This window comes from Ascaphus truei, chromosome 7 (assembly GCF_040206685.1).
Source record: "Ascaphus truei isolate aAscTru1 chromosome 7, aAscTru1.hap1, whole genome shotgun sequence".
NCBI classification, from domain to species: Eukaryota; Metazoa; Chordata; class Amphibia; order Anura; family Ascaphidae; genus Ascaphus; species Ascaphus truei.
In genome coordinates, this window is record NC_134489.1 from 82,231,210 (window position 1) to 82,257,593 (window position 26,384).

Here is a 26,384-nt window from a genome sequence, read left to right on the forward strand (position 1 = left end):
TATGGTTGTTAATTTAACTACTGCTTTTCTTGGTACAGTGGAATTTCCAGGCGCAATGCTGATTTTCAGAATAATATAGAAGACACCAAGGATATGAAAAAGTATTTGGAAGATCAAGCAGTCAAAGAATCTGTCCATTGGTTCAAGGCAGAAGGGAAAAAACCAGGGTAAGAATCTACTATTATCCTTATTAATTTTCTTTTAGCAGCCTCTGCTGTTGTTTGACAAACTCATTCATTCAAATGAGTTAATTATTCATATAATCCACTACCGTACCGCTCTTTAAAGTTTTTTTTTTCCATTTTGGCACATACAGTACTGTAGGCCTCTTCTTCGCTATGCACATCTTTCCTGTGTTGTGGAAGAGTTGTGCTTCATTCAAAGAAAAACCAGTGGGACTAAGACACAGCATATTGAATATCAAAGTGGATACATGGTGTTTGGTCCTTCACATTTTATAGACTTATGGGTGAATTTGAAGCCCTGATGGACAAAATGGTTGTCTGCTTTGGACCCTCTTTTGTAGTTGTCCATAGCAATATCTTACTGTAAATAAAAAATAAAACATTTCCATTTATCTTCATAGTGCCGATTGGTTCATTGGTTGACTATTGCATGGAAGCATCGACTGACTTCAGTGGGAGTTTCCATGTGAAAGTGCCACAATTCGCATCCTCACAGTCTACACTCTACTCAATAACCCCTATGTTCGCTCACTTGAGAAGGAGATTACAAGTACTTTCTTCTCTTCCAGTGGTTTCTCGATAAAATTCCATTATAGGAATGAATTTATTCTACCTGTTTTTTTAATTATTTGACCTTTCTAATTACATTAATAGAAAGCAAAACAACATGAACAATACAATGTAAGATACACCTAAAACATATTTTCTTGGGTGTTTTCTAATAAATAGTTTTCCCAGCAGGATATGTGCATAAACTCAGCCTATCATAATGTTTAGGAGGCAATCCTATAATGGTATGAATTCTGTTCATCTTTTGGAGCTAACATTTCCCAGCAACAAAACTGATGCAAAATAAATACTCCCAGTGTTATTTTTTTACACTAGCATATAGAATTCGTCCCCATGGCGATTATTTATAATTCTACAGACTGCAAAAATAGTGCAACATAAATTAACCAGATTTATCAAAGGAAAACCTCTTGCTTTTAATGGAATTCTTTTTCTAATAGACATGGCGCTGTTACTTGCACTGTTTCTCCCCCCACAGGTTTGCAGCTGGGAGACCGTTGTAGATAAACCCCAAAGTCTATGCTTCCTTTTCAGCTCCAGTCTCTTTACAATTCAGTTTCTTTATTAACACCAGTTGTGATGTTGTTTGCAGCATTCAATACAGTCTGATTTCATGGTCTCCAGTAAATCAAAATACAAGGAGTTAATTTAACGAGTGGCGAACAGTACAGTACGTCAAATGTCCTTTTCCCATTGCATATGGCGCGACAACCATCCCATGCATTAGGTATCGCCCATAATAAGTGCAGCTTGTGGCCCACAGCTTTGCATCAAGCTGGTTGGTCCCTTGTTTACTCTCCTTGTTCTTGTTTGCTATTTGGGGAGTGAATATGTGGAGCTATTGAAGGAGCTTCATGCTTTCATATTACAATGATCCGTATCAAGTTTTCCGTGTGGGCCCATCACTTTTTTCAGAAGACAAACGTTAGTATAATCAGATCTGCGCCAAACGTAAGAAACTTGATTAGCAACAATTTTAACATTTGACACGGCTGCCATAAATAAAAAAAAATTAAAAATATATTGTGCATCTAGTTGCACTTGCCAGGAGCTTGAAGCATAGGCCAAAGAAGTGAGTAGCAGCATTTGTATTGATATAATGAAGTGGTACTTAAGGCTTTTCTAACATTGCCAGGTCCTTTAACAGCAAAGGGATTCTAAGTAACACTCGAGTTTTAACAGCTGCATTTGTTTTGAGTTTCAAGGCACAATGCTAACTATTAGACACATGTAGAAGGTTCATACACCTGTGAACGAACCAATAACTTGGAAGCTCAAGCAGCCAAAGTGCTGGGCTCTGTTGAGCTCCACTTAATATTTCAATGGCAATCAACCCTTTTAGAGCATATTAAATTACCCCTTTAGTGAGAACAAAATCAGTTTAGCAGCTATTCTACATCGGGGGTAGCCAACTCCTGTCCTCAAGAGCCAATAACTGGTTAGGTTTTCATGATATTCCTGCTGCAGCACAGGTGGCTCAATCAGTGGCACAGTCAAAGACTGAGCCACTGATTGAGCCACCTGTGCTGAAGCAGGGATATCCTGAAAACTTGACCTGTTGGTGTCTCTTGAGGACTGGAGTTGATTACCGCTCTTCTACACGGTACATACTTCTCATTGTTGTTTATCCTATTTCAATAATATATCTACAGTGCAGGTGAAATTATAAAGAGGGTGTTACATGGTTGAATGTTTTAAACTACAATGCAACTCATTTGGTCGCTGCTAAAATGGACTGTGCTAATACAATTTATTTTATTTGGAAGCTTTTAGCTTTGACAAACTAAAGCTACTTCCTGTTTTCAGGATTACACAAATTGTAAATCTACCAACAATAGCATTATAAAAAATTGGCTGAATCTAATATTGCTGTAACCCTTGTCCCCCCGCCCCCCCCCCCCCAGACTCATCTGCAGTGTCTAGGGTGCGTGAGGGCAGATTACATGCATAGTGGTGGTGCATACCTGCGTGGAACAGGAGGGCCTGAGCTTCGCGCGGTGTTATGGGGGAGACAGGACCAGGCTTCTGGGGTGTTGGCCTTCATGGTATCTTAGTGGTGGTGCAGCGCCTCCATCTTCTATAGCTCCCAGGGATATGGGAGAGGACCCGTATAGAAGAACCACCCTGGTCCAGAGGTGAATGCTCAAATCACACAGTCTTTGGTAAAAGCTACAAGGTCTTTATTGTACTCACAGCTTGTTAGAAGAGCACACAGCAGCAATAGTACACAGCAAAACACTTCCTTCACAGTGTACCGGATCTGTCTCCTTCTCCTCTCCTTCCCTCCAAATAGTTCTCCTCAGGATGGTCTGAATGGGGTTCTTTGCTCCCTGCCTCCACCCTCAGCCCAGGGCACTCAGGATGGGGCTAGCTCTTCCCTCACCCCCTAAGCAGGGTGAAGGGCACTGGTCCACCTATAACTCACTAGGCCCTACTCCTCTGGAACCTATGATCTAGCTCACACTGTCTGACTGTCCAGTCAGACACTCCAACACCAACTGACCGACTCTGAGATCGCACAGGCACTGCAACTAAGTTTGGTCAGCCCCACCCCTCATGACATCAACAGAACCTCCCTTCTGCATCAGACCTACTGCAGAGCCAGGCATGTATCTATCAATCAGGCAGGGCTTTCAAGGGGGGAAAACCCATGATTACTACTGGGGCCTGTCATTAACAGGACTTACCACAGTAGTAGGAAGATGTTATAGCCCACGCTGTTTTCAGGGGGCTACACTCTCCCTATGGTGGAATCCAATGGTCCCCACTTGGACCTAGCTTTGGCAGTACCATCCTGCAGTGAACAACCTGGGGAACAAACATAGGTTACACATGTTATCATAACATTTGTACGAGGTAGATATTCGACAACTGAACAACAGTTACTCCCAACGTGGAGAACCTAGTGATAATGTTTGGGATCTGGCTTCCTCACTCTCCTGCCATTATGATCCGTGACCGTCACAGCGAAAGATTGGACCGACCCATGCTCTGGCCGATAGCTTACACCATGCATATAGATACATCTACTTATGCTCCATATGTGGACCAATTCACTTATCTTGTCTTCATTATGGTAACCCCCTTGACCAAACTTGGTCCGAAGATATTCCTGGACTGCCTTCCTAAGCCAACTGTCTCGGTTCTCTTCAGTTTCCCTCATGATAGGCTCAGGTACATACGGGTATTCATATCCATGGTACTGCCGGTATCTAGCTACTATGGCCCTGTCAGCCATACTCAGTTTGGTGTGCTTCCTGTTACCTGCCCTGCTTGGCAGTACCGAATACACAGGCTCCTCCGGAGCTACTTCATCATATAAGATACTGGGGCCTCTGGGTACAACAAGTTTCTGCTCTATCTCCCGGTACCTATGATCTAATTCATCCTCCACCTCTTGTTGAGTGAAAGAACCAGCTGCCCACCAATGGTCAACAATATTATTCTTAATTAATAGAAACTGCGTACGGTCCATCCCCTCGTGGTATCCGGTGAATAGGGCTGCCAACCACTTATCTCGGTGCTCGTACTCGGTCGAATGACCATTGCGTTCTACCTCGGATTCTACCTGAGATGATACACCAGACGTACCCGCATCAGTAGATCGCGAGCAATCTCTCCTCCCTTTGGCATTATAGTACCTGGTAGGGTTCATCTTATGAACCACGTTGCTGGTAGGCCCAGCCTCTACTGGAGTGTGCGACCCACGGGCCCTCCCTCTAGCTGCAGGAGAAAACGGCACAGGGTTAGGCACAGGTATAACACTTGAATACGGTATCTCCCCATCAGACCCCTCATCGCTCAACTCCCAATCCCGCAAGTCCTTGGAGTATTTGGGGTATTTACATAACTTATCCCTAGTAGGTCCCGGTGGCACCACTCATGACGGGGCAGGGGCAGTGGCCGGGGCACTTGAGCTATGCGCTGGGGAACGTCCAACTAAATGTCCAGTAAGTGGGCAATTCTGTGACCAATGGACGCTTTCTTAGACGCGCTCTCCGCCATACTTCTGGCTTCTCTGGAGGGGCCTCGACTCCTTAGGGTAGCAAGGGCTGAATCTATGCTTCGTGCGGAGAACAGCGCTCCCGGCCTTCTCTTTCAAGTGGGACCGGAAACAACGTCATCAGGGGTGCCCGCAGAATCTCCATCCGCTCCGTGGTTACGCACTGGAAGTGCGTCGAGGACCGGCATGGGCGGTGGCGGAGCATCCGGTGCACAGACGGACAAGTAGGCCTCAAGTCTCACCTTCTCGTCCTCCGTGGTTGCGGTCTTCACCTGGCGGGAGAAAGGGGGTGGTGGAGTCTCCTTACCGCTCCGCTGCTGTTTGATGATTTCGGGCTCCTCTAGGGTCGTCTCGATCACCATCTCCTCCGCACTGGGAGTCACCACGGCCGTGGGACTGCTACGAGCCTCCGGTCGCACCAGCGCTTGCTGTCAGACGGTGTCCGCGCTCGTCTGTTCCTCCTTGATGCCGCGTGGGTGGTTCGCCGGTAGGTGCACCGCCACCGATGGTACACCCACCTCTTCTTCTGAGGATATCATATTCGGATCCTCCGCTCGGGAGTCACCGGGTTCTTCTGCGATACAACCAGTGGGTATAGATACGAAGCTGGCGGGCTCTGGTACCTCCACTGCGGTCGCGCTCTTCTCCATCGACAGCTCTTTTGGCTCAACAGCCGGTCGGGCCTGGGTTCTCCCCGCCTGCTTGTAACGGGGAACCAGGGCCGTTCTCTCGGTGCTATCCGCCACCTCCGCTCTCGTTCCCGGAGAGGCACCCTATGGGGTCTCGGTCAGTGGTCCGGCTCGTTAGGCCACAAGTAGAACATGCCACACTGTAAGCATCGTGCCTTGGTGCTGGGTACCTCGCCGGGTACCCCGCAGTGGACGCAGAGGAACCTCAGGTATTCTTGCTCCGCGATCTCTATTACCAGCAAGCCGCCTGGTACTTGGAAGATCGACGTATTCATCTCGGTCATGGTTCGCTCAGGGTTGGAACAGGTCAGTGTCTCAGCTCCTTGCTCTTCGAATGCAAGACAAAAGTGAAGCTCTTCGCTCTGGCTTCCGGTCCCTCCCTTCACTGGGGAGGACTCCCCTGATTTGGCTCTCCTGGAGCCTCCTCTCTCTGGTGGAATCCAGAGGCAGGGCCTTCTCTCGTCAGTGTGACGTGGCCTGGCTTTCTGACCAGCCACTGCACAAGTGGGTGGGCTTTCGGTTATCGTGCCGCTCCGCTCCTCTTGCAAGGAATCTGGGTTTGGCGCCAGACTCTTGCACATTTCCCGCCACATTTTTCTCACTGTCTCTTTGCACGATTCACATGCTTGCTCCAGGATTGGCGGGAACCACCATTTTAGATCGGCTTTCTTGCTCCGCGGGGCATATGTTGAGACGGACGCCATCTTGGATGAGCCCTCCAAATGTACATGTGCCCTATTCTGAGTATCTACTGGGTATCTCGTACCTAAACACTGACTAACCTCCAAATGTGTGCTCTGCATTCTGTTTCTGTATCCCACTAATATGAGGTGGCTTTACCCCAGGCTCAGCGGAACTCCTCTCCTCCATGCACTGTACTCGGTGTCTATGGTGCATGTGCTCTGTGGTGCGTTTGTGTGGGTGATAGCTAGTGTACCGGGCATCTCCCTAGGTACGGGCATCTCCTACTGTTGGCCACTCATAGCGCGGGCCCTGGGCCATGGTCCCTGGACTAATTAACAGGCTGACCCCCCCAGTTGCCTCACGCTATCTGCCTCAAGGGACTTGAACAGCTATAGATCTTCACCCCTTCTACGCCACCATCTAGTTGCACTTGCCAGGAGCTTGAAGCATAGGCCAAAGAAGTGAGTAGCAGCATTTGTATTGATATAATGAAGTGGTACTTAAGGCTTTTCTAACATTGCCAGGTCCTTTAACAGCAAAGGGATTCTAAGTAACACTTGAGTTTTAACAGCTGCATTTGTTTTGAGTTTCAAGGCACAATGCTAACTATGAGACACATGTAGAAGGTACATACACCTGTGAACGAACCAATAACTTGGAAGCTCAAGCAGCCAACGTGCTGGGCTCTGTTGAGCTCCACTTAATATTTCAAATGGCAATCAGTCCTTTTAGAGCATATTAAATTACCTCTTTAGTGAGAACAAAATCAGTTTAGCAGCTATTATACACCGGGGGTAGCCAACTCCTGTCCTCAAGAGCCAATAACTGGTCAGGTTTTCATGATATTCCTGCTTCAGCACAGGTGACTCAATCAGTGGCACAGACAAAGACTGAGCCACTGATTGAGCCACCTGTGCTGAAGCAGGGATATCCTGAAAACCTGACCTGTTGGTGTCTCTTGATGACTGGAGTTGATTACCGCTCTTTTACACGGTACATACTTCTCATTGTTGTTGATACTATTTCAATAATATATGTACAATTATATGTGCAGGTAAAATGACAAAAGTGGGTGTTACATGGTTGTATGTTTTAAACTACAATGCAACTCATTTGGTCACTGCTAAAATGGACTGTGATAATACAATTTATTTTATTTGGAAGCTTTTAGCTTTGACAAACTAAAGCTACTTCCTGTTTTCAGGATTACACAAATTGTAAATCTACCAACAATAGCATTATAAAAAATTGGCTGAATCTAATATTGCTGTAACCCTTGTCCCCCCCCCTCCCCCCCGTCCCCCCAGACTCATCTGCGGTGTCTAGGGTGCGTGAGGGCAGATTACATGCATAGTGGGGGTGCATACCTGTGTGGAACAGGAGGGCCTGAGCTTCCCGCAGTGTTATGGGGGAGACAGGACCAGGCTTCTGGGGTGTTGGCCTCCATGGTATCTTAGTGCTGGTGCAGCGCCTCCATCTTCTATAGCTCCCAGGGATATGGGAGAGGACCCGTATAGAAGAACCACCCTGGTCCAGGGGTGAATGCTCCAAATCACACAGTCTTTGGTAAAAGCTACAAGGTCTTTATTGTACTGTACTCACAGCTTGTTAGAACAGCACACAGCAGCAATAGTACACAGCAAAACACTTCCTTCACAGTGTACCGGATCTGTCTCCTTCTCCTCTCCTTCCCTCCAAATAGTTCTCCTCAGGATGGTCTGAAGGGGGGTCTTTGCTCCCTGCCTCCACCAACAGCCCAGGGCACTCAGGGTGGGGCTAGCTCTTCACTCACCCCCTAAGCAGGGCGAGGGGCACTGGTCCACCTATAACTCACTAGGCCCTACTCCTCTGGGACCTATGCTCACACAGTCAGACACTCCAACACCAACAGACTGACTCTGAATGAGAGCGCACAGGCACTGCAACTAAGTTTGGTCAGTCCCGCCCCTCATGACATCAACAGAACCTCCCTTCTGCATCAGGCCTACAGCAGAGTCAGGCTTGTATCTATCAATCAGGCAGGGCTTACAAGGGGGTAAAACCCATGATTACTACTGGGGCGTGTCATTAACAGGACTTACCATAGTAGTATGAAGATGTTATAGCCTACGCTGTTTTCAGGGGGCTACATTGCAATGACCTTTTACAAGAATTCTGTATTATTCAAACATCTGAACACAAACTACAACACCAAAGTAACTTTAAACTGAGACAATTTGGGGTATATTCTTTTGGACTGTGTACTGTATAAAACCATGTTCCGCATAGATGGGAACGTTTAAATATATTCTTTATATAGGACTTTATATTTTTATTTGTCTGATGCTCCAGTACTGAAAGGAGGTATGGGGTGATCCATTCACTCATAATAATTAATGAAATAGAGAGAAAGATAATCCAGTGCACTCACTCTTGAGTTAAGTAGACATTTGATTTCATTATATTTATTTATAATATTATTTTATATTGAAATATTATTTAAAGTTTGAATATAGCAGCGGTTCCCAAACTTTAATCAATGTCCACCCCTTGCTAGAAATTATTTTTTCTTCGAGCCCCTAATTAATAAACCTTATTGCCTACTCATCAGACTATTGCTAACAAAACTGTGTGACTGGTCCCAGGCAGCGTCCTGAGCTTTTTGGGGGGAGAACACACTTAAAAAGATCCCAAACTGCACCTCTGTGTGTGCAGACAGAATGGGTGGCATAGCTGTCAATGACTGCCAGAGATTCCAAAGTCATGCCCTACAATGCCTGTAGATACAAAGCATTGTGGGAGGCGACTTCAGAAGCTCCTGCTGTAATTGACAGCTATACCCTCAATGTTAAGGTGCAGTTTGGAGCCTTACTACTGTATGTGCTCAGTCCCCCTCACAGGCTCAGGAACCCACTACACTGCCTGATATCTGTCTTTACAGATTTTATTTTGCTGAACCCCCTGTTAGGAATCACTGAGATATTGAAAAAGATGGGAAAAAAAGTTATCTAATTTAAACGGTTTTGTCATTTAAATGCTCTTTCTTTGAACATGAGTGTTTCAAGGCGCAATGCTGTTTTTGAGAGACACGCAGAAGGCACTTACACCAGTGACATGAGCAATTACTTGGAAGCCCAGGCAGTCAAGGAATTTATTGATTGGTTAAGTAAAGGAAGACCAAAAAGGAACTAAGGGTGCTTTTTTGAAATTATTAATCTTTTTCTAATTATTATTATTTATGTTTGATGCCATTTTTATAGGTCTAAGAAAAAATAATCTACAGTGTTCACTATTTCATGTTGTGTCCAAGTGGTGAAAGCGTGGTTGAGATATATTGGCCCATATTTAAAAAACAGCCATCTACCATAATATACCTTCTGCCAGTAGAAGGTGTTTCATGGCAATAGACTACTTTCTGAGAACAGGAGAATCATGGTGATCACTGATAGAGATGGACACATTTTTTTTTGCGGATTCAGATCGACCAATTCCTTTGGTTTGTGGATTTCTGTGGATCAGTGTCAAAATGGCGATTCGTCTTTTGCAATTCATTCACGGATTCCGCAATCCCTTGACAGGTTTTAAGAATCCAATCCATGGATTGCTTAATACAGTACGTGGATTGGATTATTAAAATCCCTCAGTGGAGGGTGGAATCCATGTGTAGATTGTTAAAATCCACCAATGGAATGTAACCAGTGGCAGTTTTGGATTAATCGACGCGGATTGAAACTGTAACAATCCATCGGCGGATTTGACACTGCGGTACGGATTTTGAATGACAAACTCTGGAATTTCTGGGAAACAGATTTGGACATATTCACCCATCTTTAGACATGTTATAATTGATATCTCTTATAGGTTTCAAATATGATATTTCCATACATTTTTTTCTTATAAGCAGCTATTGAAGCACAGTAGAGATTTGTGAGATTTCGTAAGCACCTCCAACATTGATCCAGACCCTGAAATAGGACTTTTGCTTTGGTTTAGGGGCTGGATCTGTCACTGTTTTGCAGAATCCTGTAGGATCTAAGGCTGATATCGCAATTTGTTTTAGCCCTTTAAAGAATGCAGAAGTATCCAGAAAAAAATCACAAACAACTAATCTTTAAACCACACTGATTTCACATTTCAAGGATCGCAGCAGAATAAGTTTTGAGACTAAGGGGCCTATGCCCACTCCAGAAAGCCCTGAATACCATTGATAGCAACGTTTGTAAAAATGGCGAGTAGCCGGCAACGAGATGATAGCCGGCTCACCTGATGAGTTATTTCTGCTACAGAGAGAGAGAGAGACGCCTCTCCCTGCACAAATCTTGTCCGAAATTAATGTTTTTTAATTTACATTTTATTACTAGTTTAGATAAACATGGGGTCTCTGGAGTAGAATAGCGTCGATTTGAGGTTCGGGGACCCCCTTCTTCCCGAGAAACAGGCCCCGTTACGGGGTGCCGGTATCTCCTATGTATTTCATTCCCCCGGTCACGTGACACGGGACATTTTAATGCATTGGAGATACTGGCACCCCATAACGGGGCCTAAATCTCGGGAAGCATGGGGTCCCCGAGGCAGAAATCAATGCGGTTCAGCTCAGGAGACCCCATGCTCCCGTACACTAATAATAAAAATAATATTAAAGCAGCTTCATTACCTTAGCGGATAGCCGCCTGAGGCAATGAAAGGGGTAAAGGCAAAATAGTAGCTTTATTGAGGGCAGAGGGGGGTGATTGAAGCAAGTACTTGTCCCTTAGTTCACCCCCTCTGCCCCCAATAAACATTACAATAAGTAATAACCACCAATACATAACCCACCCCCTGTGCCCCCACATAAAAGCATTTTTTTTGTTTTTTTAAACTTTCTTTTTATTGGTTTTTGTATACATACGTGGGAAAAAGAAAATAATGTCAACTTTTGTAGTACGCAAACAAAAAACTCTATGGGACATACAACACTAAATGGATGACGTGATGGGGAAACGACAAGACATCACAATCACTCAAACATGACTACACCGGAAAGTGGGGAAGGGGAAAGTTAGGGATGGAGAGGAGGGGGGGTTGGAGGGGGTCAGGCGATAATTCTCCATCCTTTTTTCTTCCATCCAAGGCCACCGGCTGACTGCCTCTTCTGTAGTACTGCACCACCACCTCAACTTGTGCTGTACTGCCTCTGCCATACTATTTCTGCCCAGGGGAACCCTACGTCTAGTCCGCCCGTCTCGTCTCTCTCCAGGGCACTCCTCAAAGGAGAACTCACTTCCTTCAAATTAAAGCCAAATTGTGGTATCGTTCACCCTTTGGATGTCAGTCTGTGCCAACCAAGGCAGCCAGACTTTTTGGAATTTGTCACCGGAGTCATTGACTAGGCTCGTTAATTTTTCCATTCGGCATACTGCTGCGGCCAAGTTTATTCGAGCATTTGCCCGTTCTTGGCCGCAGCAGTAGCCTGGCGCGCGCCCGAGAGTGACGGGCCGCGCCGAAGCAGCGGAAGAGCACCCTCCGATCGGGGCGCTCTCCCTACCGCTGCCAGGTCCGCCGGGTCCCCCGGAACCCCCTGCCGCTGTCCCGCTGGACGCGTGTGCAGGGGGCGCACGCTCCCGAAGACGCGTGACCGTGACCGAGGGGCGGCCACTAGCAAGCCGGGAAATCTCCCGGCTTGCGGTACCGGCCACACTTTAATAAAGTGTGTCGGTAGTGTATGAACCAAATTCTGTTCCTGATCTTCGCTATTGATGGAATTGCGTTCTGGTTCCACAATGCTGTGATCTCGCACCTCATAGCCATTGCAAAGTGTGCTATTAGTTTGTTCCCCGTGCGCAAAACCTCCTCTGTGGGTTTGCTTAGCAGGAACAGCCACGGGTCAAGCTCAATTTGGAGGCCCAAAAATATCCTCTGTAGCCAATCTCTAATCTGAGTCCAAACCGGTACTATTTTCGGGCAAGACCACAGCATATGTACCAAGTCCCCCCGTTCCCCGCACTGCCTAGGGCAGAGCAGGGAAGAGCCCGGGACGAATTTAGCCAATCTAACTGGGGTGAGATACCAGCGCAACATTACCTTATATGAGTTCTCCTTTAATGTCGTGCAAATGGAGCTACTAGCTGCCGCTCTAAAGATCGCTGTCCAGTCCTCGTCCTTTAATGTGCACTGTAGATCTAACTCCCATTGGGCCATAAATCTGGGTTTGTCTGTATCGTTCTTGTCAGTACCGACCACGTCTCTGTACAAGGTAGAGATCCCTCCCCGCGTGTTAGTACCTCTCACGCAGAGCTGTTCAAACTTTGTTAGCGGTGGTCTCACCGGATGTGCGTTGTAAAATGCCCGGACCTGGAGGTATCTAATGAATTCTGTGTTGGGGATGTCCGTTTCTGACTTTAATAGCTCGAAAGATTTAATTGTGTTACTACCCTCCAGATCCTTCAACCTTCTCAGCCCCAATTTGCGCCACAATGGAAAACTCTTGTTCGCTAGTCCGGGAGCAAAATTTGGATTACCATATAAGGGGGCCATAAGCGTATGTTTGGAGGTCAGCGAGCGACTACTTTTAGACGCCTCCCAGACCGAGAGCGAGTTGAGCACAGAGGACAGTGGGTTGTTTATGTCCTTTACCCGTATCCTCGGGTACCAGATTAGGTCCCCGAGCGCTAGAGGGGGCACATCTCCTTCTCTAGTGCCACCCACCGCCTAAGCTCCGGGTCTCCGTGCCATTGCGTGATTTGGCACAATTGTGCCGCTTTGTAATAGGACATAATGCTCGGGACAGCTAGACCCCCCCTCCTTAGCCTTCTGCATCAATTTGGCGTTTATCCGTGGTTTTTTCCCCTTCCAAATACATTTCGAAATCGCTTTTTGAAGTCCCATGATATCTGCCCGTACCACGGGTACCGGGAGAGTCTGAAACAGGTATAAAATCCGGGGGAGGATGTTCATCTTGACGCTATAGATCCGTCCTATCCATGAGATACCATATGCTGCCCAGTCTTATAATTCCTTTTTTAGAGTTTTCAATAGACTGGGGTAATTTGCTTGATATAAGGAGCCTATCTTTTTTGTGATATACACCCCTAAGTATCTTATGGAGGAGGGTCGCCATTTAAACTCAAAGTTGAGTTCAATCAGCTTCTCCATCTCTCGGGGAACATTCAGACTTAGCGCCTCTGATTTTGCTTGATTGATCTTGAACCCCGAGATCTGGGTGAATTGTTCTAGAAGCCCGAACAGGTTAGGTAGCGAGATTAGTGGCCTCGCCAGGGTCAGAATGATATCGTCTGCGTACAAAGCCACTTTGTGTTCTTGTGAGTGTATTTGTACTCCAGTGATATCCTTGTTGCTACGAATTTGGGCTGCCAGTGGTTCAATGCATTGGGAGAACAACAAGGGCGATAACGGGCATCCTTGTCTCGTACCACTTTTAATTGGAAACAGCTCCGAGGGAAACCCCTGGTGAACCACCCGCGCTGCTGGCGCCTTGTAAAGCGCTTTTATTGCCCTCTGGAATTTGCCTCCAAGCCCAAATGCTCCAAGCGTGGACTCCAGGTATGGCCAGTCAATCCTGTCAAAGGCCTTCTCTGCATCTAAGCTTAGAACCACGCTCCGGACCCCGTTGGCTTCCACGAAATCAATTATATCTACAATCCGTCTAGTGTTGTCGGCCGCCTGTCTATTTGTAATAAAGCCAACTTGGTCGGGATAGAAAAGCCTCGGCAGGATGACGCTCAACCGGTTCGCCAGTAATTTAGAGTAGATTTTGACATCTGTATTAATTAATGATATTGGCCGATAGCTTTGACAATTTATGGGGTCTTTGTCCCCTTTATGAATCAAGGAGATCGACGCCTGGAGCATCTGTTCAGAGAAGGGCTCTCCAGCTAACACTCCGTTAAATAACCGGAGCAAATGTGGAGCAAGAACTCCGATAAATTTTTTATAGTATAGATTTGAGAACTCATCTGGGCCTGGGGCTTTGGCGGGCTTTAAGCCCTTGACCACTGCCAAAAGTTCTTCCCCTGTGAAGTCGCCCTGAAGTGCCTCTCGCTCTAAGTTGTCCAATTGTGGCAATTCTGCGCCTGCTAGGAATTTCCGCAGTTTACTGCTTGTCCTGGCGTTGTGGACCACCTTCTCCCCATTGTATAGCTGCGCATAGAACTTTTTAAACTCGTCCACAATAAATTTGGGATTCGACGAGACCTTCCCTCCGCCGTCTTAATAGAGTGTATATTAAAATTTGGCTGTCTATTTCCGAGTCTGGTGGCTAGCGTGGTGTCCGGCTTGTTGGCCTTCTCAATGAACTTCCTCTGTGTCCAACTCAGATCCTTCTCGGCCCGGGATGTGAGGAGGAGGTTAAGCTCAATCCTAACATCATTCAATTCCTTTAATGTTTCCTCTCTACCTGATCGGCTATGTAGTGTAGAGAGCTCGTGTAATCTCTGATATAGCTGGGTCAATTTGGCCTCTCTCTGTTTTTTTTCCTAGCTGCTATGCCTATTAATATCCCTCTCATCGAGGCCTTGTGAGCCTCCCACAACGTTGTGTGGGACTCCACTGACCCGAGATTCGTTTGGAAATACTGTGAGATTTCACCCTTAACTTGTTTTGCGATTTCAGGTATTTTAATTAGCGATTCGTTTAGCCTCCAATTTGCTCCCGACCTAGGCGGATCAATTTGCACGCATCTCAGCTCTATAGACGCATGATCCGACCATGTTATGTCATGTATATGGGTGTCGGAGATCTGTGGATCCAGTCTACCAGATACAAAGAAGTGATCGATCCTGCTGTAGCTGTCATGGGGGTGGGAATAAAATGTGTATCCACGGTCTCCCTGATGTTGCTCTCTCCATATATCTATTAGGCCCAACTGTCTCAGTCCTTTTAACATCGGCCCGTTACCCTCCCTCCTCTGACTCTGAGGTAATGGGGAGCGGTCTAGCTTTGGGTCTATGACTTTATTAAAGTCCCCTGCCAGTACAACGTATCCTTCTTCCCAGCGCTGAAGTGTCTGAAAAAACTCATCAAAGAACCGAGGTTCCCCTGTGCCTGGGGCGTATACGCTCGCCAGTGTCAATCTGCTCTGTTTCATGCGGCTCACTAGGATAATGTACCTCCCTTCGGGATCTCTTTTTACTTTCTCCACTTGAAAGGGAGCCTTGTTATGGAATAATATGGCTACTCCTTTTTTCTTTTCTTTGGCAGAGGACAAAAATACCTGTCTAAAATGCTTGTCTAAAAATTTTGGAGTGTTTTGGGCGCTAAAATGTGTCTCCTGTAGGAAGATAACGTCGGCTCGCCGCCGTCTAAATTCGGATAAGGCAACCTTTCTCTTATTCGGGCTATTGAATCCCTTGACATTCTGCGATAGAAATGTTACCGCCATGTACCTGTGTGGGTTGGGTGTCTGTATAAACAGCAGATCTCGTGCCTACCTAGGTATAGTGCTGCATAGTGGCATGTGCATCGCCGTTAGTGGATGCTGGGTATCTTCTTTCTTTCTCCGTGGGGACCGGGGATAGGGAGGGAAGAAAACACTAGGGAAAAACACAAAAAACATATATCAACATACAGAACCGTGTTGGTCCAGCCGGACCTCGGGTTCACTGCCCAGGTTTTGTCCCTCTTATGTCCCCCCGGAGGCAGTTCACTTGTTCCCCCGCCAGGGGAGCCCCATATCGTGGGCCGCGATCAGTGGCGCTCCGACCTCTGTGTTCTCGCGGGCTCTGTCACACAGTCTAGTCTCGCGCGAGCCCCATAGAGCAGTTACGTCTCGCGCGACTCTGCCAAGTGACGTCACCGGGATAGGCGAGAGGATCGCATTCGTGGGCTGTCTCTCGGCGAGAGAGGGTGGAGCAGGAGGAGGGCCATCCCAGTGGAGCAGAACCTTTGCGCCAAATCATCGCCGCCATTGGAGTTTCGTGCCTCTTCTGCATCCTCTGCCCCAGGTATGTTCCAGCGGCCATTTTAGGGGTCTGCCTTTATTTCACAGGGACTTGCCATCTCCTTCAGCTGTTTCTGCAGGGGGGCACCGCCGAGTCACTCCTTGGATTGGGTATAAACGGCAACTTAAACATAACTAAATAGAAAGGTAACGAGTGTCTTTTAGGCGCATTGTGCCACCGCCATTTATCTTTTGGCCGTCTCAGGTTTTAGCTGTTCCTGTCACTTCCCGCTGCCCTCTCTGCCCTTTTATCCCTCGCCGAGGAGGGCACCTCCACCCAGGGCTCAGTGCTTGGAGAGCCCGTCTCCTGCCTCTCTGAATGGGTAGCATCAGACACCCTAGGAGTATTGGGCGCCCCCTTGATCCCTAGCTTCTTGAGGAAGGCCGTGCTTTCAGAGGGTTGCCTCAGCACGTGGGAGCGGCCATTTTTAAGCACTACTAGGGCAAAGGGGAAGGACCATCGGTATCGTATGTCCCTGTCTCTGAGTTCCTTTGTGACATGCAGCACTGCCCGTCTGCGGGCGAGGGTGAGGGGGGAGATGTCCTGGAAGATGGCCAGGGTGATCCCTTCGAAAGTTATATGTGGGGTGGCCCTTGTGATTCTGCACACTTCCTCCTTCGTTTTGAAGTGGTGCAGCCGGAGGATGACATCGCGTGGGGGGTTCGATGGGAGGGGCCTCGAACGCAGAGCTCTGTGGCAGCGATCCATTGCTAGTTCGGCCTCAGTCTTGCCCGGTAGTATGGACGTCATCCATCGGTTTAGCAGGGCCTCTGGGTCCAAGATCTCCTCTGGGATCCCCCGCACACGTAGATTGTTACGCCGGTCCCGGTTTTCACTATCTTCCTGCCTTGCTTCCAGTTCTGCAATCCGGGCCTCTAAAGTCCCCAATTTTGTGCCCGTCTCTTGATGTGACCGGTAACTGTCCTCCATGCGGTCTTCCAATTCACTAGTGCGGGTGCCAATCTGGATGATGTCCTTTCTGAGGCCTTCTGCTTCCCCTCTGAAAAAGGTCTTTAGATCCGTGAGGAGCCTCGCTATCTCTCTTTTAATTATTTTAGTTTGGCCGGCTGATGCACCCTCTGTCTCGTGGGCTGAGTCAGAGTCTGAGTGTTCCGCAGCCCCTGCCTTGCCCGCGCCCGCAAAGTATGATCGGACATCTGTTTTGCCCTTTGATTTCTGCCTCCTTGCTGCCATCGCTCAGCCGACGGGATCAATAGTTGCCCTGGGTTATCAGGGTTCCGTGTGTAGTATTTTCAATACTGTCAGTTTGGATTTTCACCACTTTAATTCTATAAGTCTGCCGGCGGGTAATGGTGCTGCGAGTTTACACCACCATCTCCAGCCCGCCGCGCATGCGCCCATTTTTATTTATTTTAACACATGATTGATCCCAGAGGCCGGTGGGTGTCACGGGGTCCCTAGGTGGTCCCCGCAGGTGTCTGTGGGACCTCGGGTTGTCCCCGCAAGTGTCTGGAGACCCTTGGGTGGTTCCCACAGGTGTCTGGGGGCCCTGGGTTGTTCCCATGGGTGTCCGGAAGCCCCACAGAGGTCCCTGGGTGGTCCCCGTTGGTTTCTGGGGGTCCTCACGTGTCCCCAATGGCCTGCAGTACCAATCCAATTGTAAAAAAATTAATTTGACATACATTTCAATAAATACTCCTCCCCCCCCACTAAATACATACTGAACAGTAATGGGCAAAATAACTATTATCCAGATATGGTTAATAGCTCATTTGCTCATTATTAAATCAAAAATTAGCCAGTCAGCATAAAGTAACTAAACCGTTCTACTTACCCTGCCATCATGAAGGGCGTCCTCGTCAGCATATTGCAGGGCCATGTCCTCCGATGCCAGCAAGAATAAATAAAAAAAATACAATCTAATGGCCCCTAACCATTAGGTTAATAACCGCAATGGTAATTAAGGGGTTAACACCTGTCCCCTGCTTGCCACCCTGGAGGCCTAACCACCACTTTGAACCCACTGTACCCACCCTGTACCCATTGATTGGCATAGTAGTACATCATGCCCATATCATTGTAACGGGTGCTCATCACAAACAGGATGGGACCACGAGGCTGAAGTGGGGATGTTGGTATACACCGAACTACAACTGCGAAACTGTGTCCGGTGTGCAGAGTGGTAGTCATCAGGGTGGATAGGTCAGGATGGTCGTGATAATTGCCGTTGTCTAGGATAGGAGAAGTCGGATGGTCGTTGTGCTAAGCCGGGGTCCAGGAGTAGAGAAGGTGGGAGTCCAAATGCAAGCCGAAGTCAAGGGTCAGGGAAGGCAGAAGTCAGGTACAATCCGAGGTCAGGGTAAAAATTTTACAGTCAAGTGCCCTTATTTGACATTTTATGCATTTTAAAATAATGATTGACATTAACTATATTTTAAGTTTTTTTATACCCAGTCTGTGTCCTAATACTAGTGAGAGACTGCACTTCTGTTTAAAAGTTTTTTATAAAGTGATTGCTTTTCTTCGGATAATGATAATGAATATGGAGGGCAACTTGGTGCTCTCTGAAATATGTGTTGACACTTTGGACGCTTGTATGACGCTGTTGCAACATTTTTCCTTTAAAAGATTCAACGAAGTGACCAAGGCATCGGAAAAATTGAACAGAAGACACGCTGATGGCAGTTTTACCAATGATATCAACAAAGTCCTAGATACTAAGGCTGCTAAAGAGTTCTTAGATTGGTTAATTAATGCCAAGGTTACTGAGAGGTAAAGTGTTGTAATAGAAATGCTCTGAATTTAAATTATTTCAGAACATTTTCTTAAAACCAACAATTCAAGATGAATTTAATTTTGATTGGAAATGGAGAATCTTGCAGTTGTACTAACATGATACCCTAACCCTAATGAATGTATCCTTCAATAAATTGAAATCATTGTGATCTGACTTTGACTACATGTGAATCTAATTGTTGTGAATATTGACAACCTATAGCAGATGTACATACCTGTTATAGAAAGTTAGAAATTACTACAAAATTCAAGAATATTGTCGTCTCCTTTATGTTTCGAAACGACTGTGACATCTAAGTGCTGGTAATGAAATTCTTGAAAAAATAATAGGAATTAGTCAAACTGGCTTCTGGAAATACTTTGTAGCATTGTGATGTACTGTACAGCTGCATTCTGCTGCACAGCACAAGCAATGTTTAAGTCATTTGAGTGTAACTCCAATGGATACTTACTGAACTATGCAAACCACTATTATTAAAAAAAAATTGTGATCCTAAAAGAATGCAAATTAAAATGATGGTTAAGAACGGTGTTTAACAAGTTCATACAAAATGTAAAAAAAAATGTGTAAAAAAATGAAAAATAGGATGGACTTGTGCTTAACTGTAATTCTTGCATTTTATAATGTGTGTGCTGCACGTTTATTCAGCTGCTTCAAGTTACCTTTGATTTGTATTTGATTGGCAAAGCAATTAAATAAACAACCCCCCGACCCCCCAAATTATGTTCTGTAAATTCCAGCAGATGTATCATAAAGCCATACAGTATAGCTCTGCATGCAAAGTCAATGAAATTTACAATAGTGTTTACTTGCCAGAGGATTACACAAACAAATGACTATTTTCAAATGCACATCTAACATGACTGGTTTAACTCTTTCAGTAATGGCAGGCCTCGCAACATATTGTAGAACAATGCATTCTGGGTCCTTCCAGCACTGAAAGGACTTCAATCCAAAAGTGCCATTTTCTCGCCCAATTATTTTGAGCAAAATATAAAAAAAAGAGTATACGTACGATAAAGAATAACTTGTTTAAATTTAAGAGAAAATAACTTATTTTTCTAAGGTTGAATTGTACATAGAAGTTATGCCAATCAATATTGTTTTAAAGGTGTCAGAAAAACATAGCGGTCGGATCACCCTGTTTAGTATAAAAAGGCTAAGCTTTCAGAATATTAACTAGTAGCCTTAAATAAAGTTTTTCAAGCTTCATTATCATTGTTGCCTGTTGACTAATTTAAAATCCATCTGCACTGAATGTGTGATGCTAACTGTACCCTAAACGCCTCTTGTGTCTGAAATACATTGTGTCTGCTAAGTGAACTGGCTACATACAGTATTTAAACTGCAGACAACTTCTGAGATTTTTAGAAGAATGGATTTATTTTGCAGGCCAAGCGACTAGGGTTAACTTCAAGGTATCACCACATTTCTTACATACGACCAATGCAATCTTAACAAAACCAGCTATGGGTAATTGACAAGGTTTGGAAAGTGTTGTGATTCATAAAATTAAAGTGAATCAATGATATCCAATGTAAAAAAAATTTTTTAATCAATTTAAATATTTAGCCTGGCATCGTGCCACTGTAAAAACACTAACACTATTGAAAACAAACTGTTTCATATGTCTTGTTTAATAGCACTGCTTAGTAAATACATGTCTTAATCTTTTCACCAAATGTATCCACTCACCGAAAGGAAAGAATTGTTAGTTTTCCTGACTTTATTTACAGAAACATTTATTTATACATCAAAAGGGAATAGGGAATCACAGGCCATTTACGTAAAAAAAAAAGTATACAATAGTTTGATAGCAATGGAGGAAAAGTCATATAACCTTTAGTAGCTATAGTATGTCATCTATGAAGTAGGAGATTGCTGGACCAACCAGCACAAAGGGGGTAATCCAAAGTGTCAATACAGTTCAGTTCTGTTTACATATCTCACCTTAATTATTCATTGCTTTTAATATTTACATTTATCTTAATTATCATTTGAATCTCAGTTGAAATACCCGAGGAAGAACATGACAGTGGCAGATTAAGAGCAGATTTTAAAGGTTTGGGAATACTTTGGGAGATCTTCAATCAAAGTTCACATTTTAAAAACAATCATATAAAATGTCTGACAAGACGGTCAAATAATTTCAACAAAGTATAAATGTAATTTCAAAGTAGAGCATGGGATACTATAAGATTGATGACATACAAACGACATTACAGTATTCATAAGCAAACTGCAACTTTATCAAATGTATGTACTGTATATCTTTATTTATACTGTAAATATAGTCCTAAATGTAACACATTTATATACACACTCAGAGTTACAATGCCCATTCATTTCATAAAGACGTACGTTAAAAAATATTTTCAAAACCGTTTTATTACCTATTTTAAGGAAGATCTCAAGAAAGCATCAGACCCACCAGTATTAGAGCCCATAATCACTGCTTTTCTAGACCACAGCACTAGCCATGTGAGCTAAACCAGCTGTTAGTTATTATCAAGATCACAATCACAACTTACTTTTGAGCTGATTACTGATCACTGTTGACTCATGGAGCTATTCTACAGTAGCTATTAGCTTATTTCACAGGTATCTCAGAAGAATCACAAAGAACATTAAACTGTCAACCAGGAAGTGAAAGTTGTTTGCTTTTAAAGGAAGCCGAGGGAGGGAGCTACTACAGGTATATGCACTCATTTTGGTGCTACATGATGGATATGCACAAAGGTGACTGCAGTATAACAGAACAGGGATATAAATATTCACTGTGCCATCTGCCAGAGAGCCAGACACATAATGTACTGAGTCCAAATACTTTATTGTAATATAAATACAACTCTACAAACGGCAGGAAGTGAGTCCGCTGGCTTCCTACAGCGCACAAAGTATTTATGGGTTGACTAAGTCTCAGCCACCTTATGCGGAATAGGATATGGTGTCAGACCCAACAGGATCAGAAGTCAAACCCACACAACCTCTGTTATTCAGGACAACAGCTCTAACAGCTCTAAACCAGCTGATGGCCAGCACCACTACCAATGTATAATTAGTTTTGAGTTCTATTTCTCATTGAGTGCTCCTACTTTTACAAAGCACGTTACCCTCTTCGGGGCTAGAGAAGCATTTCTAAAAAGCAGTCTTCTGCCATGAGACACCTTCTGGCGCGGGAAGACACCTTACAGTTCATTTATTTGAATAGGCGGTAATGTATTCCAGCATCGAATGTGCCCTAGTGCAGAACACTGCTTAGTAAATATGGCCCGCTGTCTTTATCTTTTATATTATTAGAAGTACCATTAACTCAAGTCATCAGCTCACTTTCTTATATTACTTTCTCTCTGCATCTTCTTTATTTGCTGTGCTTTCCCTTGTTTTTACTTGTGTGTCTGTGTTATTTCAAAGATACAACCAACTAAATAGTTATCCCTATACTAATAGTAGACAGTCGTGCCCTACAACTGAGCTGTGGACTCAAAAAGCAGTAATTGTGGGTTCTAGTCCTGTCGCGTCTGACACTATTGCAGTTATTAGGTTGATGCCTATCTCTATGTAGTTGGTATGGAAATACATTTAGGAAGTGTGGAATGTAACTCATTTAAATATATTTTGCCTATGCATTAGCATATCTCCCAGCCAGGTACCTTAGGTGTGCTCCTTTTTCATCACAGGCATATATCGCTGATTTTTTTGGAGAGATGTCTGAGGATATATATATATATACTGCTGCGGCAGAGTTTATTCGAGCATTTGCCCGTTCTCTGCCGCAGCAGTAGCCTGGCGCGCGCCCGTCACTCGGAGGGTGACGGGCGCGCGCTGAAGCAGCGGAAGAGCGCCCTCCGATCGGGGCGCTCTCCCTACCGCTGCTGGGTCCGCCGGGTCCCCCGGAACCCCCTGCCGCTGTCCCTCGGGGAGCCCCTGGACGCGCGTGCAGGGGGCGCACGCTCCCGATGACGCGTGACCGCGCGTCTATGACGCGCGGCACGCCGAGGGGCGGCCACTAGCAAGCCGGGAGATTTCCCGGCTTGCGGTACCGACCACACTCGGATAAAGTGTGTCGGTACTGTATACAACTGGAGACACTACTAAATTAAAAGCGTTTCACCCTCCTTCCCGAGTGCAGTTTTTTAACAATACGGCAATAGATTTCGGATTTCTCTCTGTCTTTGAAAAAACATATCCGAAATGGCTGATTTGCCTTTTTGAGACTAATACATGAAAATCCACTGACCAAAGGAATCAGCGATCCAAACCTGTAAAATAAAATTGGCCATTTCTACATGGCATGAATTTAATCAACAGCTAATAGAAATAATACTTCCCATGAGAATGCACATGCCAAAGAGGCTTGTGAAGTTTTGGAAAAATGTGCATGCATTATGATACAGATGTTGTCTCCAGTCTGCGTCCTCAAAAGTAGAAGTCCAGAGACTGTATCTGTCGCGTTACGTAGGGGGAGGGGGAGGTTCCCTGCTTCCAAATGGGATCCTCCACAGTGTTACTCCTCTGGTGCTGCGACCATTGTGGTCGTATGACCGCGAGAGGCAGCGCCACCGAAGACAGTTTAGTTAGTTACATTTGTATCTATGGACAACTCTCTAGTTAGACTATTAGGCTGGGGCCATGGTGCCTGTCATAGAAGACCAAGCTTATTAACACTTTACCATCTGGATCCTTTGATTGAATGAAGCATGAAATAAAATAAATTGTATTTATTCACATAAAGAACAAACAAAGCTTGTGTAACGGTTTTTGTGAACCGGCCTGACCCACCCAATCTCACATTGGCCCCTGTGGTCTAACCAGTCCCCATTACAGGGTGATAGTGTCTGGTGGTGCACCTGTTGGCAACAGGACTCCTGAGTCTCCCGCATGATGGTGTGTGGGGAGGACCCGTCCAGACAGGCAGCTGAGGTAGTGTACAGAGTCCTACCTAGTTCCAGTGCAGCGCCTCCACCTCATCAGGGTCCCTTCGGTCACTTGGGGATGGTCCTGGCGAGGAACTCCTCTGTGGTGCTCCTCTCTGTACAATCACTCCACACATGTACACGAGAGGGTTTGTAATTAAGAGCATCTTTATTGCTTGAGGTGGGCTAGCTGCCCCTCGCAGTAGTTTCTCTATCCACTCATAATCAGTCAGTGCTTCCCTTTGAAAGGTGTAATTCTCCTTTAATAGGGATTCCCTATCCCAGCCGGGATGTCTTTACCCTGTGCCAGGTCCCTGGACACAGTCTTCTTACTCAGCTACTATAACATAACTTTTACTCCTCTCAGAACTCTGGCAGACTACTCAGAACCACGCAGAACTCCTCAGAACTAACTCTTAGACACAGTGCTGTGCCTTATGTACACTCTGGAAGCTGACACACCTCTGACATCACTAACCATGGAGTCAGAGCCTGTGACCACTCCCATCCATACACAGGGCACCTCACCAGGGTGTGAGGGCAAACCTCCATAATTACTGCTGGCATGCCCACAACTTACCAGGCCTTACTGTCAGCAGGAGAGATGACTGTAGCCATTTTACATGACCGCTACACTTGAATTACAAAATTATCACAAATAAACCCAGAACGAAATAAAAGGTTTCTGGAACAAAAGTTCATGCAATCCGGTCTCCAGGTATCAATTCCCAGAAGCGGGGTTGATACGCGAGCAGGAAACAAGACGCAGTCATTTGCCTAGGGGCACAACTTGCCAAGCCTATATATTCATCAAATGAAATAAGTTTGTTCTGCCCTTGCGAGACACAAATCCGTGGTGATGATGAAAACGTCTCTTGGTCCCGCACGCTATCCTTTCTGATGTAAAAGTAGAGAACACCTTCCCGACAGCGTGCATGGGCGTATAATATCCTCACAAGCCTATCTGGGAATGGGCAACCACTCTTTGGCATAGGAGCCAACTTCTGCCCTATCGCAAGGTTGCCAATAGTTCCTGTAGCCGGGCAAAGGGCGTCACAGCAAGCTAAGGGTAATGCGCTAATTTCTCACTTAACCCGCTTAGCATACCTGACCAAACCCCCTTGCCCTGGTGACAGAAAGTCTACCTGTCTTGAGATACCCCACCATTTGCTAGGCAAATGACTTGAATTCATTTACCGGCACTTCACCCTTATATCGGGTTAAAATATTTGAAGCTCCGGACTTCTATAGACATTCGAGCGACCTCTCCCTAGGGTCTCTTAGAAGCCTGGATATTCATTTTATTTATGACTTCCCCTGGACTGGCTAAACACAAATTATCTGGGTGAATCTTTAATGTATCCGCTGTCCCTTTGAATGCCCTGCAACTCCCCCAGCTCACATAGTTTTAATTGTATCTACACCAGGGCAATGTCCGTTTATGTATTTATACACATGGTACAATTAATAAAATCATATCAATCTGCTTGATTCCCTTCTAACCCTTTTCATACAAAAAATTAGAAAGCTAGGATATTCCTAACTAAAGTTATACCTTTAATTGTGTAAGGCTTTGATGTGGGGTGTTAAGACATTAAATTTCCCTGTCTGCGGTTGGAACTCAATGTAGCAATCCAACCGCAGACGTACTTATCCAATTGCACTGAATTGCCACAAACCACATCATACGTTGTTGCAATTCGGATACACTTAACCACAGAGTCAAGTGGATACTTGACTTGTGGTTAGTTAAGGCTTTTTCCCTGCTAGTCTTGTGGTGAGTCAGTGATACAATGTTGTATCCTCCACTGCTGACCGCAAACCACAGGCGCACTTCTCCAATTAACCCCTTAAACATAGGCTAGCAGGCCCTTATTCACCCTGGGAATATTTTACACAGTTTAACCTATATTTCTTGGACTACAGTCAGTTCTGGGCTGCAGAAATGACACTCTAAAAATACCTTTTATGACTCAGAGGAAACCTGTCACATAATCTTCAAAAATACACTTCACGTGGTCACAAGGTGAGTAGTTTCCACTGGACTTCAACAAAACTGACAATACAGGAAAGAAGCATTTTTCTTAAACTTACTTCTTATTTTGTTGTTTTAGGAAAGGTTTTTTTAATCCACTTATAGTGTATTTCATATTTGGGCTGTGTACTGTACATATTTGATATTTGTTTCCATTTAAATAGGCAGTTTATGTTATGTGGCGGGAGGGGGTATTGGCCCCAGAGGTATGTGGGTAGCCTCCCGGCTGGGTATTGGGTGAGGGTGTTAGGCCTCACGGGGTGGGGGGTTAGTGGGGGAGGGTATGTAGGCCTCCCGAGTGGTGGGTGAGGGTGGGTTAACCCCTTAATGACTGTAGCGGTTAATAACCGCTATGGTGATTAAGGGGTTAGGGGACATTACATTGGCTGTTTTTATTCTTGTGTATGTTTTGCAGCATCAGAGGGGGCATGAACAGGATGAAGATGAGGATGAACACGGCCTTCATCGTGGGTGCCTGTAAAAGGTAAGTGTAATATGTTTTTACTGTATTTATTGAAAGTTATATGTATTTAAAATGGGCAAATGCATATGCGGATAATAGTAATTTTGCCCATTACTGTATTGTATGTGTTAGGGGGTGTATTTATTTTTTATTATTTTTGGAGGCGC

General features: G+C 45.3%; 1 protein-coding gene across 4 annotated transcripts in view; it reads left to right on the top strand.

Annotated features, from left to right (window-relative positions):
• The window catches only part of LOC142499617 (pro-glucagon-like), a 57,361-nt gene that overhangs the window by 14,556 nt on the left and 16,421 nt on the right, over positions 1-26,384 (top strand). Inside the window, exon 1 of one of the 4 annotated variants that reach the window (XM_075609224.1) lies at positions 26,071-26,238. The exons of the other annotated variants lie outside the window; for them this stretch is intronic. Within the exon in view, the coding sequence (XP_075465339.1) occupies positions 26,159-26,238 (80 nt within the window). The 5' untranslated portion in view covers positions 26,071-26,158. Of the gene's footprint in view, positions 1-26,070; positions 26,239-26,384 lie in introns of those variants that run through there. 4 annotated transcript variants of the gene reach the window in all.